This window comes from Notolepis coatsorum, assembly GCF_963971535.1.
Source record: "Notolepis coatsorum genome assembly, chromosome: 3".
Taxonomy (NCBI): domain Eukaryota; kingdom Metazoa; phylum Chordata; class Actinopteri; order Aulopiformes; family Paralepididae; genus Notolepis; species Notolepis coatsorum.
This window is the reverse complement of record NC_140167.1, coordinates 88,497,126-88,517,163: the sequence shown is the minus strand read 5'-3', so window position 1 is coordinate 88,517,163 and position 20,038 is coordinate 88,497,126. Positions and strand designations below refer to the sequence as shown.

At 45.7% G+C, this 20,038-nt stretch overlaps 1 protein-coding gene across 4 annotated transcripts in view; it reads left to right on the top strand.

Moving 5' to 3' along the window:
• Positions 1 to 9,519: 9,519 nt before the first annotated feature.
• Positions 9,520 to 20,038, top strand: part of mier2 (mesoderm induction early response 1, family member 2) — a 114,221-nt gene continuing 103,702 nt past the window's right edge. For all 4 annotated transcript variants that reach the window (XM_084310077.1, XM_084310078.1, XM_084310076.1 and 1 more), the window contains exons 1-2: positions 9,520 to 9,542; positions 11,059 to 11,900. In XM_084310077.1, coding sequence (XP_084166203.1) covers positions 11,115 to 11,900 — 786 coding nt within the window. In that variant the 5' untranslated portion in view covers positions 9,520 to 9,542; positions 11,059 to 11,114. The remainder of the gene's footprint in view (positions 9,543 to 11,058; positions 11,901 to 20,038) is intronic.

Below are 20,038 nucleotides of genomic sequence, written 5' to 3'. Positions count from 1 at the left end.
GCACTCCAGCCGGAGGGGTCCCGGGTCGTTACACACCGGAGGGTGGACCACAGGTCCTGGTTGGCCTGCTCCGACTGGCCGTTGGCCTGCGTGTGGTATCCGGAGGAGAGACTGACCGTGGCCCCCCGACAGAAGGCCTTCCAGACCTGGGAGATGAATTGAGGGCCCCTATCGGAGACGATGTCCACCGGGATCCCGTGAAGGCAGAAGACGTGGAGCACCATCAGGTCCGCGGTCTCTGAAGCAGAGGGGAGTTTGGGGAGAGCAACAAAGTGCATGGCCTTCGAAAAACGGTCAACAATAGTGAGAATGACTGTGTTACCGTGTGAGGGGGGCAGACCGGTGACAAAGTCCAGGGCGACGTGCGACCAGGGCCGACCGGAAACAGGGAGCGGACGGAGGAGCGACCAGGCTGTAGTCCCTGATGAAACGCCGGTAGAAGTTAGCAAACCCCAGGAAGCATTGGAGCTGCTTGACGTTGGTGGGCCGGGGCCAGTCGGACACCGCCTTGATCTTCTCGGGGTCCGCCCGGATCCGGCCGCTCACTATGATGTAGCCGAGGAACCCGATGGAGGAGACGTGGAACTCACACTTCTCCGCCTTGACGAGCTTGTTCTCCAGTAGGCGTTGGAGGACCCGGCGGACATGCTGGACGTGCTCCTCCATAGAGCGGGAAAAAATCTGAATGTCATCCAAATAAACAAAAACAGAGCGGTTAAGGACATCACGGAGAACGTCATTGACAAGGGCCTGGAAGACAGCAGGGGCGTTGGTCAGCCCAAAGGGCATTACCTTGTACTCGAAGTGACCGAGCGGGGTCTTAAAGGCCGTCTTCCATTCGTCCCCCTCTCGGACACGGACAATGTGATAGGCATTCCTGAGGTCCAGCTTCGTGAAAATGGTGGCACCTTGCAGGGGTTCAAAAGCAGAGTTAATCAATGGCAGGGGGCACTTGTTCTTGATCGTGATGTTATTGAGACCCCGGTAGTCAATACAGGGGCGAAGGGAGCCATACTTCTTGGAAACGAAAAAGAAACCCGCGCCGACAGGAGAGGAGGAGGGGGTAATAATGCCTGAGGCCAGGGACTCGTGGACGTATTTTTCCATGGACTCCCTCTCCGGGCGTGAGAGGTTAAACAGGCGACTAGCGGGGAGCGGGGCCTACAGGGAGCAGATCAATAGCACAGTCGTACTGGCGATGAGGTGGTAAGGAGAGAGCCTGTTGTTTACTAAAAACAGCCTCTAAATCATGATAAATAGGAGGAACGGCAGACAGGTCAATAGGTTCATTGGGAATGCGAGAACCAGCAACCTCCAGTGGTGGCCGGGCTGATTGCAGACAGGAGGCGTGGCAGTGAGCGCTCCAACTCGTAACCAGGCTTGTTGGCCAGTTTATGATGGGGTTATGTAGTTTTAGCCACGGCATGCCAAGGACAATGGGAATATGGGGGGAGTTAGTGACATGAAAGCGGATACTCTCGCTATGGTTCCCTGACAGTAGGAGGCGGAGAGGCTCGGTGTGGTGAGTTATCCGCGTGAGCAACTTCCCATTTAACCCGCGAGCGTCACAGGGAATTGGCAGGGTGTCGGTAGCAATGTGGAAGCGGGAAACTACCCCAGCGTCGATGAAGTTTTTGTCAGCGCCTGAGTCGACCAGTGCGGACAGCAGGAGTGACTGGCCATTGTGACACAGCGTGGCACTGAATTGCATATTTGGACCGGAGCTGGGGGCAATGTCAAGGCTCGAACAGGCGCCCAGCGTCACTGCCGAGCCCTGTCGTTTGGGCGAATCGAACATGAAGAGATGGAGTGACCGAGTTGGCCGCAGTACAAACATGCCCCAGTCGTGAGTCTGTGACGGCGTTCGCTGGGGGGAGGCGAGAGCGGTCTAGGTCCATGGGCTCAGAGGAACTATTTTTGGCGCGGACGGCGCAGACGGCGCAACCGGCGGGGGGAGAGTGAGGTGAGCTGGGCAATGGAGGGCGAGCGCTGCTAGCCTTTTCTCGGTGGCGTTCGTGAAGGCGCGTGTCCAGTTTTCTGGCTAAATAAATTAACTCGTCTAGGGAGTCTGGCTTCTCTTTAGACGCCAATTCATCTTTTCGGACGTCGCTGAGGCCTTGGCGAAATGCCCCTCGTAATGGCGTGTCACCCCAATCGGAACCTGCTGCCAGGATATGGAATTCAATTGCATATTCGCTCACACTGCGGTTTCCTTGGCGGATTGTGAACAAGCCGGCGGTTCTATCCGAGCCCCCAGGAGGGTGGTCGAAGACTTTGCGCATGTCGTCGATATATGCGGAATACGAACGGCGGAGGAGGGAATTACTGAAGTGGAGAGCGGTCGCCCATTCTAGCGCAGGACCCCGTGAGCAGACCCGACAGGTAAGCGACTTTAGACTTCTCACTCTGGAAGGTGTGTAGCTGTTGCCCGAATACTAATGAACATTGAAAAAGAAAGGCTCGACACTGACGTTCCCGTCATAACGCTCAGGTGCGGGGACATGGGGCTCTCTGTGCGGGGGAACCGTAGCCACAGGTGGGGCGTCTAGCGAGTCTTGCTGGGTCGTGACGTATGTATCAAAACGGGCACATTGTTTGTCTCGCTCCGTAGAGCTGAGTGTGAGAGCGTTAAGCTGAGCAGTGATTGCATCCATCGAGTGTGAGAGTTGGTTTACCAGAACGGTGTGGCCGTTGACGGTACTCACGGATTCCCTCTGGAACTTTCTCCATTCCTCAAGCTTGTGTGTAGCTGGGCTCGTCATCTTGGTCGTGGTGTTCTGTGAGAATGGGTTTAGGCAGAGCCCAATAGCTGAACACAGGAGAAGAGCGAATGGAGCGTTTTAGGGTGTTTTAATAGTATTCCCCAAGCAGACAGTTGAACAGGCAGGAATGTGCAACAGACAGGGGTTAGAATGTTCTTGGGGGGTGAGGACAGGTGCAGCTGTGGGCAGAAGACACAGGTCTGTGTCGAGAGAGAGCAGGAGCACTCCTTGTGCAGCACGAGATGTCCAGGCAGGGAGGTGCACCGGAGCGGAGGTCCTGGGCACAAGAGAAACAAGATTAGAGCAAGGAATAATCACAAGAGCAGGTTAGCAGGGCTTCAGGCTGAGTCGTTGTACCTAGGTAACTAGAATGAACTTTTATACACTGTATTTGGGAATGTGACAAAATCAAGAAGTTCTGGAGGGAGGTGGTGAATAAAATCAAAGATATCTTGTCAGTGAATATCCCATTAGACTCCAAAATTATATTGCTACACCTATATCCAGTAAATCTCAACCTGAGAACCAAACAATTTAAATGTATTGATTTTGCTATACTGCAGGCAAAAAGAGCAATAGCTTTCAATTGGAAGAAAATAGACGCACCCACAATCGGTGCTTGGATTAAGAACATGGCACAATGCATGTCTATGGAGAGAATAACATATATCCTCAGGAACAATATAGAGGTTTACGAGGATATATGGAAACCATTTAATGATTATCTGAGAAGGGAAGATATAGGAGGGCTGCTATAGGATGAGTCCCCCCGCTCTCTCCCGTGGTCAGTTGTGACCCAGACCCCGGGGAAGAACGGAGGCACGTCATTGAAGGTGTTATAAAGATGTCATTTATTTATTTAGATTTTTTATCTTTATATTTTTATTTTATTTTCTTCTTTTCAATTATTTTTATTTATGTACGAGCTATTTTACTGGAGGTACCAATGAATGTACGTATTATTTCTATATGACAACAGTAGAAACAGACTCAAAGATGCTAAGAGAGAGAAAAGGGGAGGGGGAGGGGGTATGTGGGTATACTTGTATAAACTTGTGGAGAAAAGGAATTAAGAATAACTGATGACAATGAAAACCTGAAATGTGTACTGTAAAACCCAATAAAAATATTGTATAAAAAAAAACTAGAATGAATGAATGAAAACATTTATTTTTGAACATGTAATTCTCCATATTCCTCCAAACAAATCACGGTATCTAGCTCCGTCAAACCAAACAAGCATAATAATATTTATTTTTATTTTTTATTAAAAAACATTAAAAAAAACTTTAAAAAAAAAGGGAATTATAAACAAAAGGTCAAGAGCAATGTGTTTGGTTAGCAGACATGTCCAAAAAAGGAGTAGAGGGAAGCTAAGCTTATTGATCCCTACCCCCTTACATTTATATTTGTTCTTCCATTAATTTTACTAGATATAACATAATTTAGTATATTACAATATAGAATATACTTTTACTTAAAATAAAAAGAAATAAAAAAAACTTGATTCACTTGACAGCAGTGAATATAGTACAGCACTACATAACACAATATAACATAACTTTGTTTATCCTCATTACTCATTTCTGTATTTCTCTAATGTGTATTTTTTTAGCTGCTTTTTAAATTGTGCCATATGTTTACTCAGTTTGATGTATTCAGGTAAATTATTCCACAACTTCACTCCACACACCGATATGCACATGCTTTTCAGCGTAGTGTGTATCATTGGTTGTTTAAGATTCCCTCTCCCTCTTAAGTTATATTCTCCTTCCCTGTCTCTGAACCATTTTTGAATGTTGCCTGGGATTAGTTTGTATCTGGCTTTGTATACAATGAGGGCAGTTTTGAAATCCACTAGGTCCATACATTTCAATGCTTGTTGTAGCTTTATAAATAAGTTATTGGTGTGTTCATAATATCCTACATTGTTGATTATTCTTATTGCTTTTTTTTGCATGGTGCATATTGGCTGTAGAGTGCTTTTGTAGGTATTACCCCACACCTCCGTACAGTAGCTCATATATGGTAGGAAGAGTGTACAGTACAGTGTATACAGTGTTTTTTGGTTTAGAATGTGTCTTATCTTGCATAAAACACCAACACTCCGTGCCAATTTAGTCCTGACATATTTGACTTGAGGTTTCCAGTTGAGTTTGTGGTCTATTATTACACCCAGAAATGTATTCTCAAATACCCTTTCCAGTTTAATACAATCATTAGTTCAACCGGTGTATTTACTTGTATATCACGTTTACCAAATATCATGATTTTTTTTTTTTTTTTTTTATTTAATGATAATTTATTTACATCAAACCACACTTTCAGCTTGGATAGCTCAGCTGCGACATTCTAAGCATTTGGAGGTTCTCTCCCTCACAGAAGACATTTGTATCGTCATTTGTATCGTCATCACTTTTTAAAAAGGTTTTTACTTCTTTTACTGGTAAGTTTGATTTTCACAGTGGAGTAGCTGTGTGCACATCCAACCTATAGGCCAGGTGCAGGATACAAGTACATGTGAAGACTGAGGTTTTGCCTGATGAAGACCCTGTTGGGTTGAAATGTTGCTTTTTAGGAGCTGTTTCAATCGAGTTTGATTTTCAGTCATAATTTCAAAGGGATCTAATTTACATTCTCAACTTTATCCCTATTGACAAAGAGACCATGCCGACACCTTGGACTTATAATTAACCCACTTTTGCATAATCCACATCACAAAGTACCCGGTTAAAATATTCACAGTATCTCATGTGTTTTGGAGAAAACAGCCCGGTTAATATTCACAGTATCTGATGTGTTTTGGAGCAAACAGGTTAATATTCATAGTATTGTATTCTGATGTGTTTTGGTTAATATTCACAGTATCTGATGTGTTTTGGTTCATATTCATAGTACCTGGTGTTTTGGAGCAAACAGCTCATTGGCTACTGATTCATTATAATAATCACTTGCTTTTTGTTGGGTAACATTATGTCAGTACTCGTATTACAACTGAAGTAACAGTTAGCCTACTTCTACCTGGGTAACATGTGTCTGTACTCTTTCCACCTCTGACCGTGACGTCGTGCTACTATGAACAACAGAACAACAAGCCTACATTAACCCTTTCTAACATCCATGTCAGCATTTGTTATGGTGACAAAGAGACGTGCTGCTCCACTGAGTTGACCTCCACTGAGTTGACCTATCACTGTCCTTCTCACTCTGACACGCACACACATAGACACACCTGACCACAGGCATGCTCTCACATACACACACACACACACACACACACACACACACACACACACACACACACACACACACACACACACACACACACACACACACACACACACAAGAATGTGAATAGTGCGTGAACATGGAGATACAACATGTTCACATACAGACGCACAAACACATACAAGCTCACATTCAAAATCACTGATATGGAACAAACAGTAGCTACATACAAATGACATACATACAGAAATGTGCTCATACACACAGAGACTTCAAGTTTCAAGTTTCAAGTTTTGTTTTATTTGTCACATATAAGGTACATGTACATTACAGTTGGTTCTTCAGTATGAGCCTCCTGAGATTGTGCTTCATACAGTAACAAAAGTTAAAAGAATAAAGACCAAACACACTATACAAAATATACAATATACAAAACTAAAGTACAAAATGCTAACAAAATGCTAAAATGGGGTAGAGATGTAGTGCAAATCTTTTAGTAATAAACAGATCAAATATATTTATAATATATTTAAAGTGTCTAAAGTGAATGTTAAAGGTGAATGTGAATGTTTCTACCTATAAAACACCAGCATACAGCCACCTCTCGTTTTACTGACCAAGTAGGCTTTGTTTTGTGTGTTGTTTTTGACGCGACCATTTTTACACAGTTTGACACAACCCATATTAATTTACTACATTGGGCCTCCTGACACATGATTGGTTCCCTCTGGCAGGAAGTTCAGGAACCCTTGAGCTTCCCTCTGGCAGGAGGCTGCGGTCCATCAGGGTCGTCACAACCTCACGCCACAAGAACAGCTTCTACCCCTCTGCAGTGGGCCTCATCAACAAGGCTCAGGACCTCAACTGACCCCCCCCCACTGTGTTACTTCATACTTGTTCATACTTTACTGTTCATACTTTTTGCACAACACTGCTCAATTGCACAGCCCTGTTAAATATTCCATCCCACTCTATTTTTATTTGTATTCTAATTAGTGTATATACTCTGAGTCTACTACATCTTTTGATTTTATAATTCTATTATATTCTATTGTACTTTTATTTTAATTTAGTTTATATTCCATTTTATTTTATTCTACCATAATTGTCTGTCTGTTAATAATGTCGCACCAATTCAAATTCATTATACTTGGCAATAAAAGACCTTTCTGATTCTGATTTTGATTCTGATTCTGATTCTGATTATTAAGCAGAGCATTGTGGTGTGAATCCAGTATATTAAGCAGAGCATTGTGGTGTGTTTCCTGGATTCACTCATGTTTGACCCCTTCTATCCCTTCTCCTCAGTACTGTAAATAACATGGTCTGCTGGAGAGGTCAAGGTCAACTTTATTTATATAGCACATTTAAAACCAACCGAAGTTGCACCAAAGTGCTTTACAATATAAAAACAGAAATACAAAATACAGTATATATAGTATTAGTATACACATAAAAACAGAAATACAAAATACAGTATATAGTATACACATAAAAACTGAAATACTAAAAATACAAAATACAGTATACACAAAGTCAAAAGCTACAATACATTAAAAACAATCACGACATGACCAGGGATGTATGGCTTACCAAGCCTCAAAAAGCCAATAAAAACAGGTGAGTCTTCAGCTGTGTTTTAAAACTCTCTAGGGTCTGGGCAGATAATTGGCAGTGGAAGACTGTTCCATAATTTAGGGGCAGCCACCGCAAAAGCTTCATCGCCTTTTGTTTTTAGCCTAGACCTCGGGACATCTAAAAGTAATTTATTTGATGACCTCAGTGCTCTAGCTGGGGTACAAACATGGAGAAGTTTAGTGAGGGGCCAGACTCAAACTTCGTACAAGTTTCACCTACAGCTATGCAAACCTCTCTGTTAAGTCTGTGCTATACAGATGTAATTTCTGACACTCGAAATGTCACATAGGCCGATCTGAGATTAAACATGTCATCATCATTTCTGAATTATTTTACCGAAAAACGTGTTACATGATAGAACTCAAAACAATTGACTTGATTATTTTATATATAACTAAATAAGACTTGTGCACATCTAGTTGGACCCCGACTGGAGGTGCAGGTCAGCGCAAGAGAGATATATAAATCTAAAACAAGAATACCTTCAAAATAAGGGACCACACACTCCTCAGGACTGGTTTTTGCTTTTTTTATTGCACTAAAAAAAGCTAAAACCAGTCCTGAGGAGTGTGCGGTCCCTTCTTTTGAAAGTATTCTTTTAGATTTATATATATATATATCTAATTGGAGACTTCTTGACTTGTTTAAAAGAAAGGTGGGTCCGGCCCATGGGGACATTAACGTGTGTTGTCGGGCCTTACAAATACATTTGATTTTATTTGATTTGATTATGTGGTCTATGTCTATTAAGGTTCAGTAAAAGCAATGGACCGGATCTGTAGCCTACTTGGTCAGCCGATATTGAAAGTCTAGTACTCTGAATCAGTATCGGTATCGGCAGTGGAAAAGTATTATGGGTGCTTGGTATGATTTTGTATGTAGGCTGCTATATGGCTGAGGGTGACATGCTCTGGTCATAGGAGTTAGGCTGACTGGGGTGAGGCTATGGTGACATTCAGCTCCTCCTATCTTACTGGATGCACGTGAAAGAGCCACAAGCCCCATAAACTACAGACAGATAGTAGCCAACCCTTAATATCTTTATCTCCTTCGGCCATATCCTGCCTCCTCCCTTACATCCTCATCGGAGTCATACTTCATCATGTTAAACAGCGTAAAGTGTGAGACTGACATTGGAAATAAATATACGGGATGGGATTTATTTCCATTTATTGTTATTACAGTCTATTGTCTGTTTTAATTAAAACCTTGTTTGGATGACTCTCTTATTTAACATCAAATGAAGGGGAAGATGAAAATAATTCTATAAGAGGAAAAGGTCTTTACCCTACTGTGCACAATAAACAATAACAACAATTGAAAATTGTGCATGTCTAAAAATATATAGTTTATATTAAACTATGAAAGATGTTTCATAAAAGTCTACAATAAAAGTGAAGAATACTTTAGAGAGACAGTTCTATTATCGGTATATGGACTTTAAACACGTTGACGGTAAATACCAGTAAATTATGCAGAAGCAGCCTAAAAAGGATATTCATACTTTGTTTGTTTTGTTTTGAACTCCACTGACACTTTTGCCAAGAAAGACCATTGTTTGTCATTTTGACTTGTCTTGTTTTTATGCCCTGTAAGGTGACCTTGGGTGTTTTGAAAGGCGCCTCCAAATAAAATTTATTATTATTATTATTTGTCCAATTCGTTCACTAGGCTGGTTACTGTAGTAAAGGCTGGTTACTGTAGTAAAGGCGAGAGCAGCAACTCAATAAGCTGAGCTGTACAGAGAGAGAGAGAGCGAGAGAGCGAGAGAGAGAGAGAGAGAGAGAGAGAGAGAGAGAGAGAGAGAGAGAGAGAGAGAGAGAGAGAGAGAGAGAGAGAGAGAGAGAAGAGAGAGAGAGAGACAACATCCGGGCCACTCTCAGCCGGAGCCTGCGCACAAGCGGAATGGCGGAGGTAAGTGAGCGAAGAGAGGAACAGCCTAATGACATGATAGAGAAACAAAACCGAAGTGTTTTTGAGACCTTGTGTCCCTTCAGCCCGGCAGACACGGGTGCTGACAATCATACCCATCTGCCAGCAACCGGTGTAAAAGGGCGATAGGGGTTTGTTTTTAAACCGGAGAAAGAAAATGGAGAATCTCTCCCACCACACACTAGTAGTAGTATCGCCTAGTCTCCGCGTTCTTCGCGTTAAAGAGCCTGATAGTATTATACTAGAAAACAATGGGAGTCCGAGTGCTCTCTCTCTCTCTCTCTCTATACTGGCGCTGAACTATTTCAGGCGGTCCTAAAGTATATTGACTGAAAAGTTGTTAGAGTTATGTGTCCCGACTTTGCGCCGGTAAACTCTGGCCATCTTTTTGGATGTCTGTACACGAAACATTCGGAACTATTTCCTTCTCTGTTCCACTTCTCTAGCAGTGAGTCACACGGAGAGGAAGCGGCGTTCAGCACCAAGTCACAGGAAAGCGCCACTGGTCAGCAGGGAGGTGGGCTGCTGGGCGGTGCTGCTGCGAACTACACTTTCACCACACTTTAATAATAATAATACTAATAATAATCACTTCCTATAATCAAAGTATTTCCCCCTAAATTATTTAATAATGTAAGGTAAACTAACTTACTGGACGGCTGAAGGTGTATTATGTTTGTTTAGTGTAGCCAACATCTGGGGGACCCTGATGTAAACAAGACGAAAGTCTTTCTCTGGTCTGCATCCCCTTAACAATTATTGTGTGTATTGAGCCGTACTGTATTGTACCCATTCTGCAACCTGTTAAATAAAAATGTCAATCAATCAATCAATCAATCAAGCCCTGCCTTTCTATTTAATCATGACTTCAAAAACAAAGCTATAATAGTGAATTCCTTTTGGCTAAAAGGTTATAATCTTAGTTAGAAATGAGACTGTCACGGTATTTCTGTCAAACAATGGTTGGATGAGCTATTAGATGATACTTTTGTTTCTTAAATTAAACCTCCCAAGTAGTAGCCTAACCAAGTCTCGCCAATTAAAAGAAAAAGAGTGACTCCTAAGTCAAACAGTCAGCTGACCAGTAATGGGATGAGCAGGGTCAGGGCTCAGCTCACTGATCCACTATTGTGTGTGTGTGTGTGTGTGTGTGTGTGTGTGTGTGTGTGTGTGTGTGTGTGTGTGTGTGTGTGTGTGTGTGTGTGTGTGTGTGTGTGTGTGTGTGTGTGTGTGTGTGTGTGTGTGTGTGTGTGTGTGTGTGTGTGTGTGTGTGTGTGTGTGTGTGTGTGTGTGTGTGTGTGTGTGTGTGTGTGTGTGTGTGTGTGTGTGTGTGTGTGTGTGTGTGTGTGTGTGTGTGTGTGTGTGTGTGTGTGTGTGTGAGAGACATGGATGTGTAATTGTTTACATGCCTGCTTGTATGTGTTATGATGTCACATGTTGTTTTTCACATGTGTGCTGTATAGCATGTGTACAATAGTGTGTTTGTTTTTGTGCCCAGCTGGTTGGTTGGGTTGTGGAGCTGAGTGAGGTAGCCGCGGCCTAGAGGGGGACCTGATGCAGCAGAGCCATGAGAGCCGGCGGCAGAAGAAGTCCCAGCAGGGCCTGAAGACGTCGGACCAGAGCCTGGGGGCCAAGCAGGGCCTGAAGACGTCGGACCAGAGCCTGGGGGCCAAGCAGGGCCTGAAGAAGTCGGACCAGAGCCTGGGGGCCAAGCAGGGCCTGAAGACGTCGGACCAGAGCCTGGGGGCCAAGCAGGGCCTGAAGAAGTCGGACCAGAGCCTGGGGGCCAAGCAGGGCCTGAAGAAGTCGGACCAGAGCCTGGGGGCCAAGCAGGGCCTGAAGAAGTCGGACCAGAGCCTGGGGGCCAAGCAGGGCCTGAAGAAGTCGGACCAGAGCCTGGGGGCCAAGCAGGGCCTGAAGAAGTCGGACCAGAGCCTGGGGGCCAAGCAGGGCCTGAAGAAGTCGGACCAGAGCCTGGGGGCCAAGCAGGGCCTGAAGAAGTCGGACCAGAGCCTGGGGGCCAAGCAGGGCCTGAAGAAGTCGGACCAGAGCCTGGGGGCCAAGCAGGGCCTGAAGAAGTCGGACCAGAGCCTGGGGGCCAAGCAGGGCCTGAAGAAGTCGGACCAGAGCCTGGGGGCCAAGCAGGGCCTGAAGAAGTCGGACCAGAGCCTGGGGGCCAAGCAGGGCCTGAAGAAGTCGGACCAGAGCCTGGGGGCCAAGCAGGGCCTGAAGAAGTCGGACCAGAGCCTGGGGGCCAAGCAGGGCCTGAAGAAGTCGGACCAGAGCCTGGGGGCCAAGCATGCTCCTCGCCCCATGAAGATGGCTGCTCCCGCCCACACAGTAAGGTCAAGTCCAGTGTTCGCTCCTAACGTACTGATGTATGGTGTCGACAGTGTGGCTCAGTCGTCCGGTAATCTGAAGGTTCCCGGTTCGATTCCCGCTCCTCCCGGGCAGCAAGTCGAAGTGTCCTTGGAGCAAGACACTTAACCCTTTCACTGCCGCGCCACTACCAAACGGTTAACCCTTTCACTGCGACAATACACAGAAGGTTAACCTTCTGTCATGTCGGCAGTGAAAGGGTTAACTTCTAATTGCTCCTGATGAGCAGGTCGGGCACCTTGCATGATGGCCTCTGCCCGCCGGTGTGTGAATGTGTGAGTAAATTGGTCAAATGTGAGAAACAAATTGTAATGCGCTTTGGTTAAAAGCTGTTATATAAATGCGCCATTTAGCATTTACACACCAGTAAGAGTCCATATCAGGATTAGAGACTGACCATACTGTATATGTTATATACATAATGCCCTGTGATTCTCAACATGCGGTCTGGGGTAGGGCTGCACGATTAATCGATTTTAAATCGAAATCGCGATTTGGAATGATGCAATTATCAAATAAAAAAATTAAGTTTTTTTTTAAATTTGTTTAACCAGGAAGTCCCATTGAGATACAAGATCGGTTTGGGAGAGGGAGGTAAGGGGTTTTAGATTGTGTGTTGTGAAGTTTAGACTTCAGAGAGGGAGAGTAAAGTACAGAAAAAAAGGTACTGTTGGGTACCGGTATCGATTCCCAGGTAAAAATAAACATTTTCAGGCTCGGTGTCCTGAAAAGACCCACCACGTAGGCCAGATGCAAGCCGCATTTTACAATAAACCTCTGTGGGGCTGCTTAATTTTTTTTTTTAATTATAATCGCAAATTTTATCGCAATCGCAATATCTGTCAGAAAAATCACAATTAGATTATTTCCCAAAATCGTGCAGCGCTAGTCTGGGGCCCCTCAAGGGGTCCTCGAGGGGGTTCAATTTCACTATTATTTAATTGTAGAAGTTAGCCCAATGAGGGAATGTACATGTACATGTATGCCTATTCTGATCCTAGGCTTCTCTCTCTCCTCTGCCGTCTCCCCACCTATTCTCCACTTGCACAATGTGGGGGCGTCATATCCGGTTATGTCTCTAGCCCCGCAGACTTCTTCCGGTCCCATCACAATACATTGAGTTTAGCAACTTTTCTTTCGTCAATTAAACAAGTTTATCGTCACTTTCTTTAACTAATTCAGGGCCAACCACGAGATTAGTCGTGTTAACTCGCCATGCGTTGCGTGCCAAGACCCGAGAAAACTCGGGTTTTAATCGTTATTTCTTTTATTAGCGATATCCATAAATTTTTCATCCATCCATCCAGCCTGACGTTATCATTGGGAATGGGTCTGGGCTCGAAAAGGGCAAATACCGCCGCCTATCGTCTCCCGGATGGTATTGCACATCATTGGATTGGATTGGATGGGACTGTGCATCAGAAAAAATCTCCGGTCCGGGGTTTCCCTTCTCGGGCAAGCAGTATCGTGTTATCACATTCACTGGCGAGGCTGGGAGAAGGGTCGATTATGTGTTTTGGACTATAACGTTGGATCAATAAACGCGATCAATATTTGGAATGGCGATCAGGAATTGGATTAATCTTTTTGCAGAACATCTGGTTTTGTGTGTGTGTGTGTGCGTGCGTGTGCGTGCGTCATGGATAATCGATTTTTCAGCCCGCTTCTCTAGCGTGCATAAGGACACATATACTATCGATAATCTAGCGTTTATTTGAAAACTATTCATAAATCAGCCGAAAAACTACGACGTGTTTTGTGTATTCCACTAAAGAGCTATTATCGCGGATTTCTCTGGAATTACTAGAAATCTCCAAAACTATACTCGTATTCAAAACGGTAGAAAACGGAAATGTACCAATGAAAAAACAATCCGTTTCATACATGTTGACTGCTAACAAGTCATTGATAAGCGACGGGTGTATTAGACCCATAGCCATAATTTAAGATATAGTTTAAGCGTTCGCAAATTTCCCCGTCCTCCCATTGACTAAAGCGCTGGCACGGAACGGCCTAATTTGATCATAGGGGCGTGGCTCTCAATGTGTTAAGGTTTTTGGGCTGTATTTCAAGAAGTTTACTGTGGGGCGCCCTCGTGGCGCATACCATAGTGCCTCGCACACCTACGCGGCCGTCCCGCGTTCGCTTCCCGCTCCCGGGGGATAATTTGTTGCATGTCTTCCCCACTCTTCTCCCGTTCACCCTCTCCTCTGTCGGTCATGTCTGACCAGAAAAAGCCAGAAAACAGCTAAAATAAAAAAATAAAAATAAAAAAAATAAGTTTAATAATGGTTAGCCACAGTAGCATTTAGCTCCGCCTAAATCCAATACATTAATCTGTTAGATATGGGGCATGAAATGAGACATATAACTCAATTAGTATCGACGTGGCATCTGTTAGACCCACGTTTGATATTCTGGAAAGTTGAAAAAGTTACGATAAAGTTGTTTAATTGACGGGAGAAAAGTTGCTAAACTCAATGTATTGTGATGGGACCGGAAGAAGTCTACAGGGCTAGAGACCAGTGGTGCAGTGGCAAATTGACAGTAGGTCAAACGCTCCACGCGAGTGCGCGTGCGCGCGCATGCACAGTTTTTTTTGGCTGCTCTCGTCCTGCAGCTGGATACTATTGCCTCACAGCGCGGCCGTCAGCGCGCGGCCCAGAGAGCGCCGCTGGCTCTGCGGCTCTGCAGCTGCATGCTTCTCCGGGAGTCCGGTTGGATAATGCCATGTAAAAAGCGATTGCGCGTACTTTAGCCTCAGTGACCGAGGTATAACGCCGTTATACCGAGTTATACCAGCACTGCACCACTGCTAGAGACGTAACCGGATATGACACCCCCACATTGTGCAAGTGGAGAAAAGCATAGAAAGTTATGGAATTGATCCGATGGGGGTCCACAGGGGAGAGAGAGGGGAATTCTGGGTAGGCTTGGCCCAGGTCGGGATTGGAGGGTGGTTCTATGAGGGGGGAGGGGTTGTATCAGGCGTATCAAGGAGGGGGGGGGTTCTAGTTAGGAATGTGGGTTGGGGGCTGGATAGGGCCGAAGGTGTGAGCTGTCTGCCTCCGGGAGGGGAGAGGGTCCATGTTGGGGGGGCTGGGAGGGGGAAGGGATGGTGTCGGGTGAGACACAGGGTGAATGGGGGGGGGGTATTATTCTCCCACACATGTTTCTATTGTCCCACGATATATATATGGTCATATCACACAGCCCTGGCACCTGGATGGAGAATCCAGTAGCTTTTCCTCCACTATGTCACCTCTGTCTCCTCTGTCTTCTCTGTCCACTCTGTCCTTTCTGTCTCCTCTGTCCCCTCTGTCCACTCTGTCCTTTTTGTCTCCTCTGTCCACTCTGTCACCTCTGTCCACTCTGTCATTTCTGTCTCCTCTGTCTCCTCTGTCCTCTCTGTCCACTCTGTCCCCTCTGTCCTCTCTGTCACCTCTGTCCACTCTGTCTCCTCTGTCCTCTCTGTCTCCTCTGTCCTCTCTGTCTCCTCTGTCCACTCTGTCCACTCTGTCCTCTCTGTCCTCTCTGTCACCTCTGTCCACTCTGTCTCATCTGTCTCCTCTGTCCCCTCTGTCCACTCTGTCCTCTCTGTCTCCTCTGTCTCCTCTGTCACCTCTGTCTCCTCTGTCCACTCTGTCCTCTCTGTCCTCTCTGTCCTCTCTGTCCCCTCTGTCTCCTCTGTCCCCTCTGTCTCCTCTGTCCACTCTGTCCTCTCTGTCTCCTCTGTCTCCTCTGTCTCCTATGTCCTCTCTGTCCACTCTGTCCTCTCTGTCTCCTCTGTCCTCTCTGTCTCCTCTGTCCCCTCTGTCCTCTCTGTCCACTCTGTCCTCTCTGTCCACTCTGTCCTCTCTGTCCACTCTGTCCTCTCTGTCTCCTCTGTCCTCTCTGTCCTCTCTGTCCTCTCTGTCCACTCTGTCCTCTCTGTCCACTCTGTCCTCTCTGTCCACTCTGTCCTCTCTGTCCCCTCTGTCCTCTCTGTCCTCTCTGTCTCCTCTGTCCTCTCTGTCCTCTCTGTCTCCTCTGTCCTCTCTGTCCACTTTGTCCTCTCTGTCTCCTCTGTCCTCTCTGTCTCCTCTGTGTCCTCTGTCCTCTCTGTCCTCTCTGTCCACTCTGTCCCCTCTGTCCTCACTGTCTCCTCTGTGTCCTCTGTCCTCTGTCTCCTCTGTCCTCTCTGTCCTCTGTCTCCTCTGTCCTCTCTGTCGCCTCTGTCTCCTCTGTCCACTCTGTCCTCTCTGTCTCCTCTGTCCTCTCTGTCCACTCTGTCCTCTCTGTCTCCTCTGTCCTCTCTGTCCTCTGTCTCCTCTGTCCTCTCTGTCGCCTCTGTCTCCTCTGTCCACTCTGTCCTCTCTGTCTCCTCTGTCCTCTCTGTCCACTCTGTCCTCTGTCCCCTCTGTCCTCACTGTCTCCTCTGTGTCCTCTGTCCTCTCTGTCCTCTGTCTCCTCTGTCCTCTCTGTCCTCTGTCTCCTCTGTCCTCTCTGTCGCCTCTGTCTCCTCTGTCTCCTCTGTCCACTTTGTCCTCTCTGTCTCCTCTGTCCTCTCTGTCTCCTCTGTCTCCTCTCTGTCCTCTCTGTCCACTCTGTCCACTCTGTCCACTCTGTCCTATCTGTCCTCTCTGTCTCCTCTGTCCTCTCTGTCTCCTCTGTCCTCTCTGTCCACTCTGTCCTCTCTGTCTCATCTGTCCTCTCTGTCCTCTCTGTCTCCTATGTCCTCTCTGTCCTCTCTGTCTCCTCTGTCCTCTCTGTCCTCTCTGTCCCCTCTGTCTCCTCTGCCCCCTCTGTCCTCTCTGTCCCCTCTGTCCTCTCTGTCTCCTCTGCCCCCTCTGTCCTCTCTGTCCTCTCTGTCCCCTCTGTCCTCTCTGTCCTCTCTGTCCCCTCTGTCCTCTCTGTCCTCTTTGTCCTCTCTGTCCTCTTTGTCCACTCTGTTCTGTCTGTCTCCTCTGTCCTCTATGTCCCCTCTGTCCTCTCTGTCCCCTCTGTCCTCTCTGTCCTCTTTGTCCCCTCTGTCCTCTCTGTCCCCTCTGTCCTCTTTGTCCCCTCTGTCCTCTCTGTCCCCTCTGTCCAATCTGTCCCCTCTGTCCTCTTTGTCCCCTCTGTCCTCTTTGTCCCCTCTGTCCTCTCTGTCCTCTCTGTCCCCTCTGTCCTCTTTGTCCCCTCTGTCCTCTCTGTCCCCTCTGTCCACTCTGTCCTCTTTGTCCCCTCTGTCCCCTCTGTCTCCTCTCTGTCCTCTCTGTCCACTCTGTCCACTCTGTCCTCTTTGTCCCCTCTGTCCTCTCTGTCCTCTTTGTCCCCTCTGTCCCCTCTGTCTCCTCTGTCTCCTCTCTGTCCTCTCTGTCCACTCTGTCCACTCTGTCCTCTTTGTCCCCTCTGTCCTCTTTGTCCCCTCTGTCCTCTCTGTCCTCTCTGTCCCCTCTGTCCTCTTTGTCCCCTCTGTCCTCTCTGTCCCCTCTGTCCACTCTGTCCTCTTTGTCCCCTCTGTCCCCTCTGTCCCCTCAAGTTCCAAGTTTCTTTATTAGTTGTCATACAGAAATACAGAATACTTTGCATGAAATGTTTCTTTCTGTTTAGCTCCTGAGAGTGTGCTAGATAATAACAAGATAGTATAATATAAGTATAACATAGAAAGTCAAGTATGTAAACAAGTGTAAACAACAAAGATGTTCAATATACAGTATGTACAGTATATACAGTGCAGTAGGGCTGACCCCTATTAGTCGATTAGTTAACTAATCGGTCGAAAGGAGCCGTAGTCGACTGGCCAACCTCTTAGTCGAATATACAATTTTTATTTAAATTTTTTATATATATATATATTTGTATCATTCTTTCCAAAAGAAAAGAGGCCTAGAAGCGTGGCTAACGCTAATGGCACGCATACCAGAGGCTAACTGCCTACGAAAACAGGCACAGAGGCACTGAAAGAGGATTTCCCCCATCTTATGAACACACTAGACTAGACAAATATCAAGATGTATCCATCAGTGGACCAATTGCATGCTTTTGCAGAGGACAAGAAGCCTTCAGTCGACTCCTTCAGACATTAAGCACCCCCCACAGCCCAAATGGAATGATAATTTTTTATTTTTTTTATATAATTATTATTATTGATTTTTTTAGTCGACTAACGGAACATTTTGGCCAATCATAGTCGACCATCCAAATCCTTAGTCGGGGACAGCCCTACAGTGCAGGTACAGTACAGTGTAGAAATGGTGAGGTATAGCTTAGCTTGTGGTGCCACCTTGTGGTGGTGAGGTGCAATAAGGAATGAGATTGATGTGCACATTTCCTTACCAATAAATATAAATATAAAGTGTGTTAGTTAGTGTCTAAAGTGGTAAAGTGGGTGCTACAGTGTGTTGTTTATTTAAAGTGAGTGTGTGCGTGTGGATGTGTGTGCTGTGGGTGTGTTGATGGTTTGTTATTGTTCATTGTTCATTGAGCATCCTGATGGCCTGGGGATAGAAGCTCCTTCTGAGTCTCTGTGCTTGCCATGAGACTCCGGTATCGCTTGCCTGACCACAGCAGTTCAAAGAGGCAGTTGTTTGGGTGGCTGGAGTCTTTGATTATTCTCTTAGCCTTACCCATGCACCGCTTGTTGTAAATGTTCTGGAGAGTGGGAAGCCCCCCTCCAATTGTGCGTTCGGCTGAACAGGCCACTCTCTGTAGTTTGCTACGGTCTTGTGCGGTGCTATTCCCAAACCAGGAGGTGATATTGCCAGTCAGGATGCTCTCTATTGTGCATGAGTAGACATTCTTGAGGATCTTCTGACTCACTTGGAACTTCCTTAGGCGCCTAAGGAAGTAGAGGCGTTGTCGTGCCTTCTTCACTACACTGTCAATGTGTGTGGTCCATGTCAAGTCCTCAGATATGTGGACTCTGAGGTATTTAAAACTGTTCACTCTCTCAACCAGTGCCCCGTCGATGCTGAGGGGGCTGTAGTCCCTGACCCCCGACCTCCTAAAGTCTACAATCATCTCTTTTGTTTTGCTGACGTTCAGGGAGAGGCTGTTCTCTTGACACCATCCCGCTAGAACCTTTACCTCTTCCATGAATGAATGAATGAATGCCCCCGCATTTCATTGTATACTTGTATGCCGTGACAATTAAAACTCTTGACTTGACTTGACTATGAATGAACATTTTATTTAACAGATTTGCAGAATGGGTACAATTTTGTACGGCTCAATACACACAATTGTTAAGGGGATGTAGACCAGAGAAAGACGTTTTTCTTGTTTACATCAGGGTCCCCCATTTTCAATTCATAGTGACATTTATGACATTATAATGGGAAATATTAAAGGACTAAACGATGAGCCGTTTACAAATCATTCTGAGTCATTATTAATAATAATAAGAACGTTTATTTCACCGTGGCCACAAATGAAAGGACAGCCTACAGTCAGAGACAACATGTTAACACATTAGCGTCTGGCCATAGACTGACCCAGAGCGCTGTTCAGACATAATATGTTAAATACACAGTTGTCAGTCATAACATAATATCAGATATGATGATGAAGGTAAACAAAAATGGTTCTCAGTCACTGGGAACAACAACAAAGAAGTTATGGCTGGGGGGATGTCGGAGTGTTCTTAAAGAGACATACACACATTAACCAGTCAAGCTGGTCACAGTGAAAGTCACGCTGTATAACATGATGTCTCAACACAGATCTATAAGAACATGATAATATATTCCACGACAACATACACAACATATATGACATCATGACATTTATGGCATAGGGACATACATGACATACAGGTATCTAGTACTGTTACATTTGTGAAATATATGATATGCAAATATACAGTAATGTTACCCATAGATCCTGACAGAGATTATATACATATGATGGGGAGGAGACTACATTAGGAGGGGGTGGGTGGGTGGGAGAGAAATATACATACGGTGGAGAGATAATATATACATACGGTACATATTAGGTGGGGGTGGGGGGGTTTGGACATTTACGGTGGCCAGTTTCGAATTGCAGCCTCTCGTAGGTGCTCTTTAAGAGCGGTTTTGAATGTGGCTAGGGATTCACATTCCTTTACAGCTTTGGGTAGGGCGTTTCCACATTGT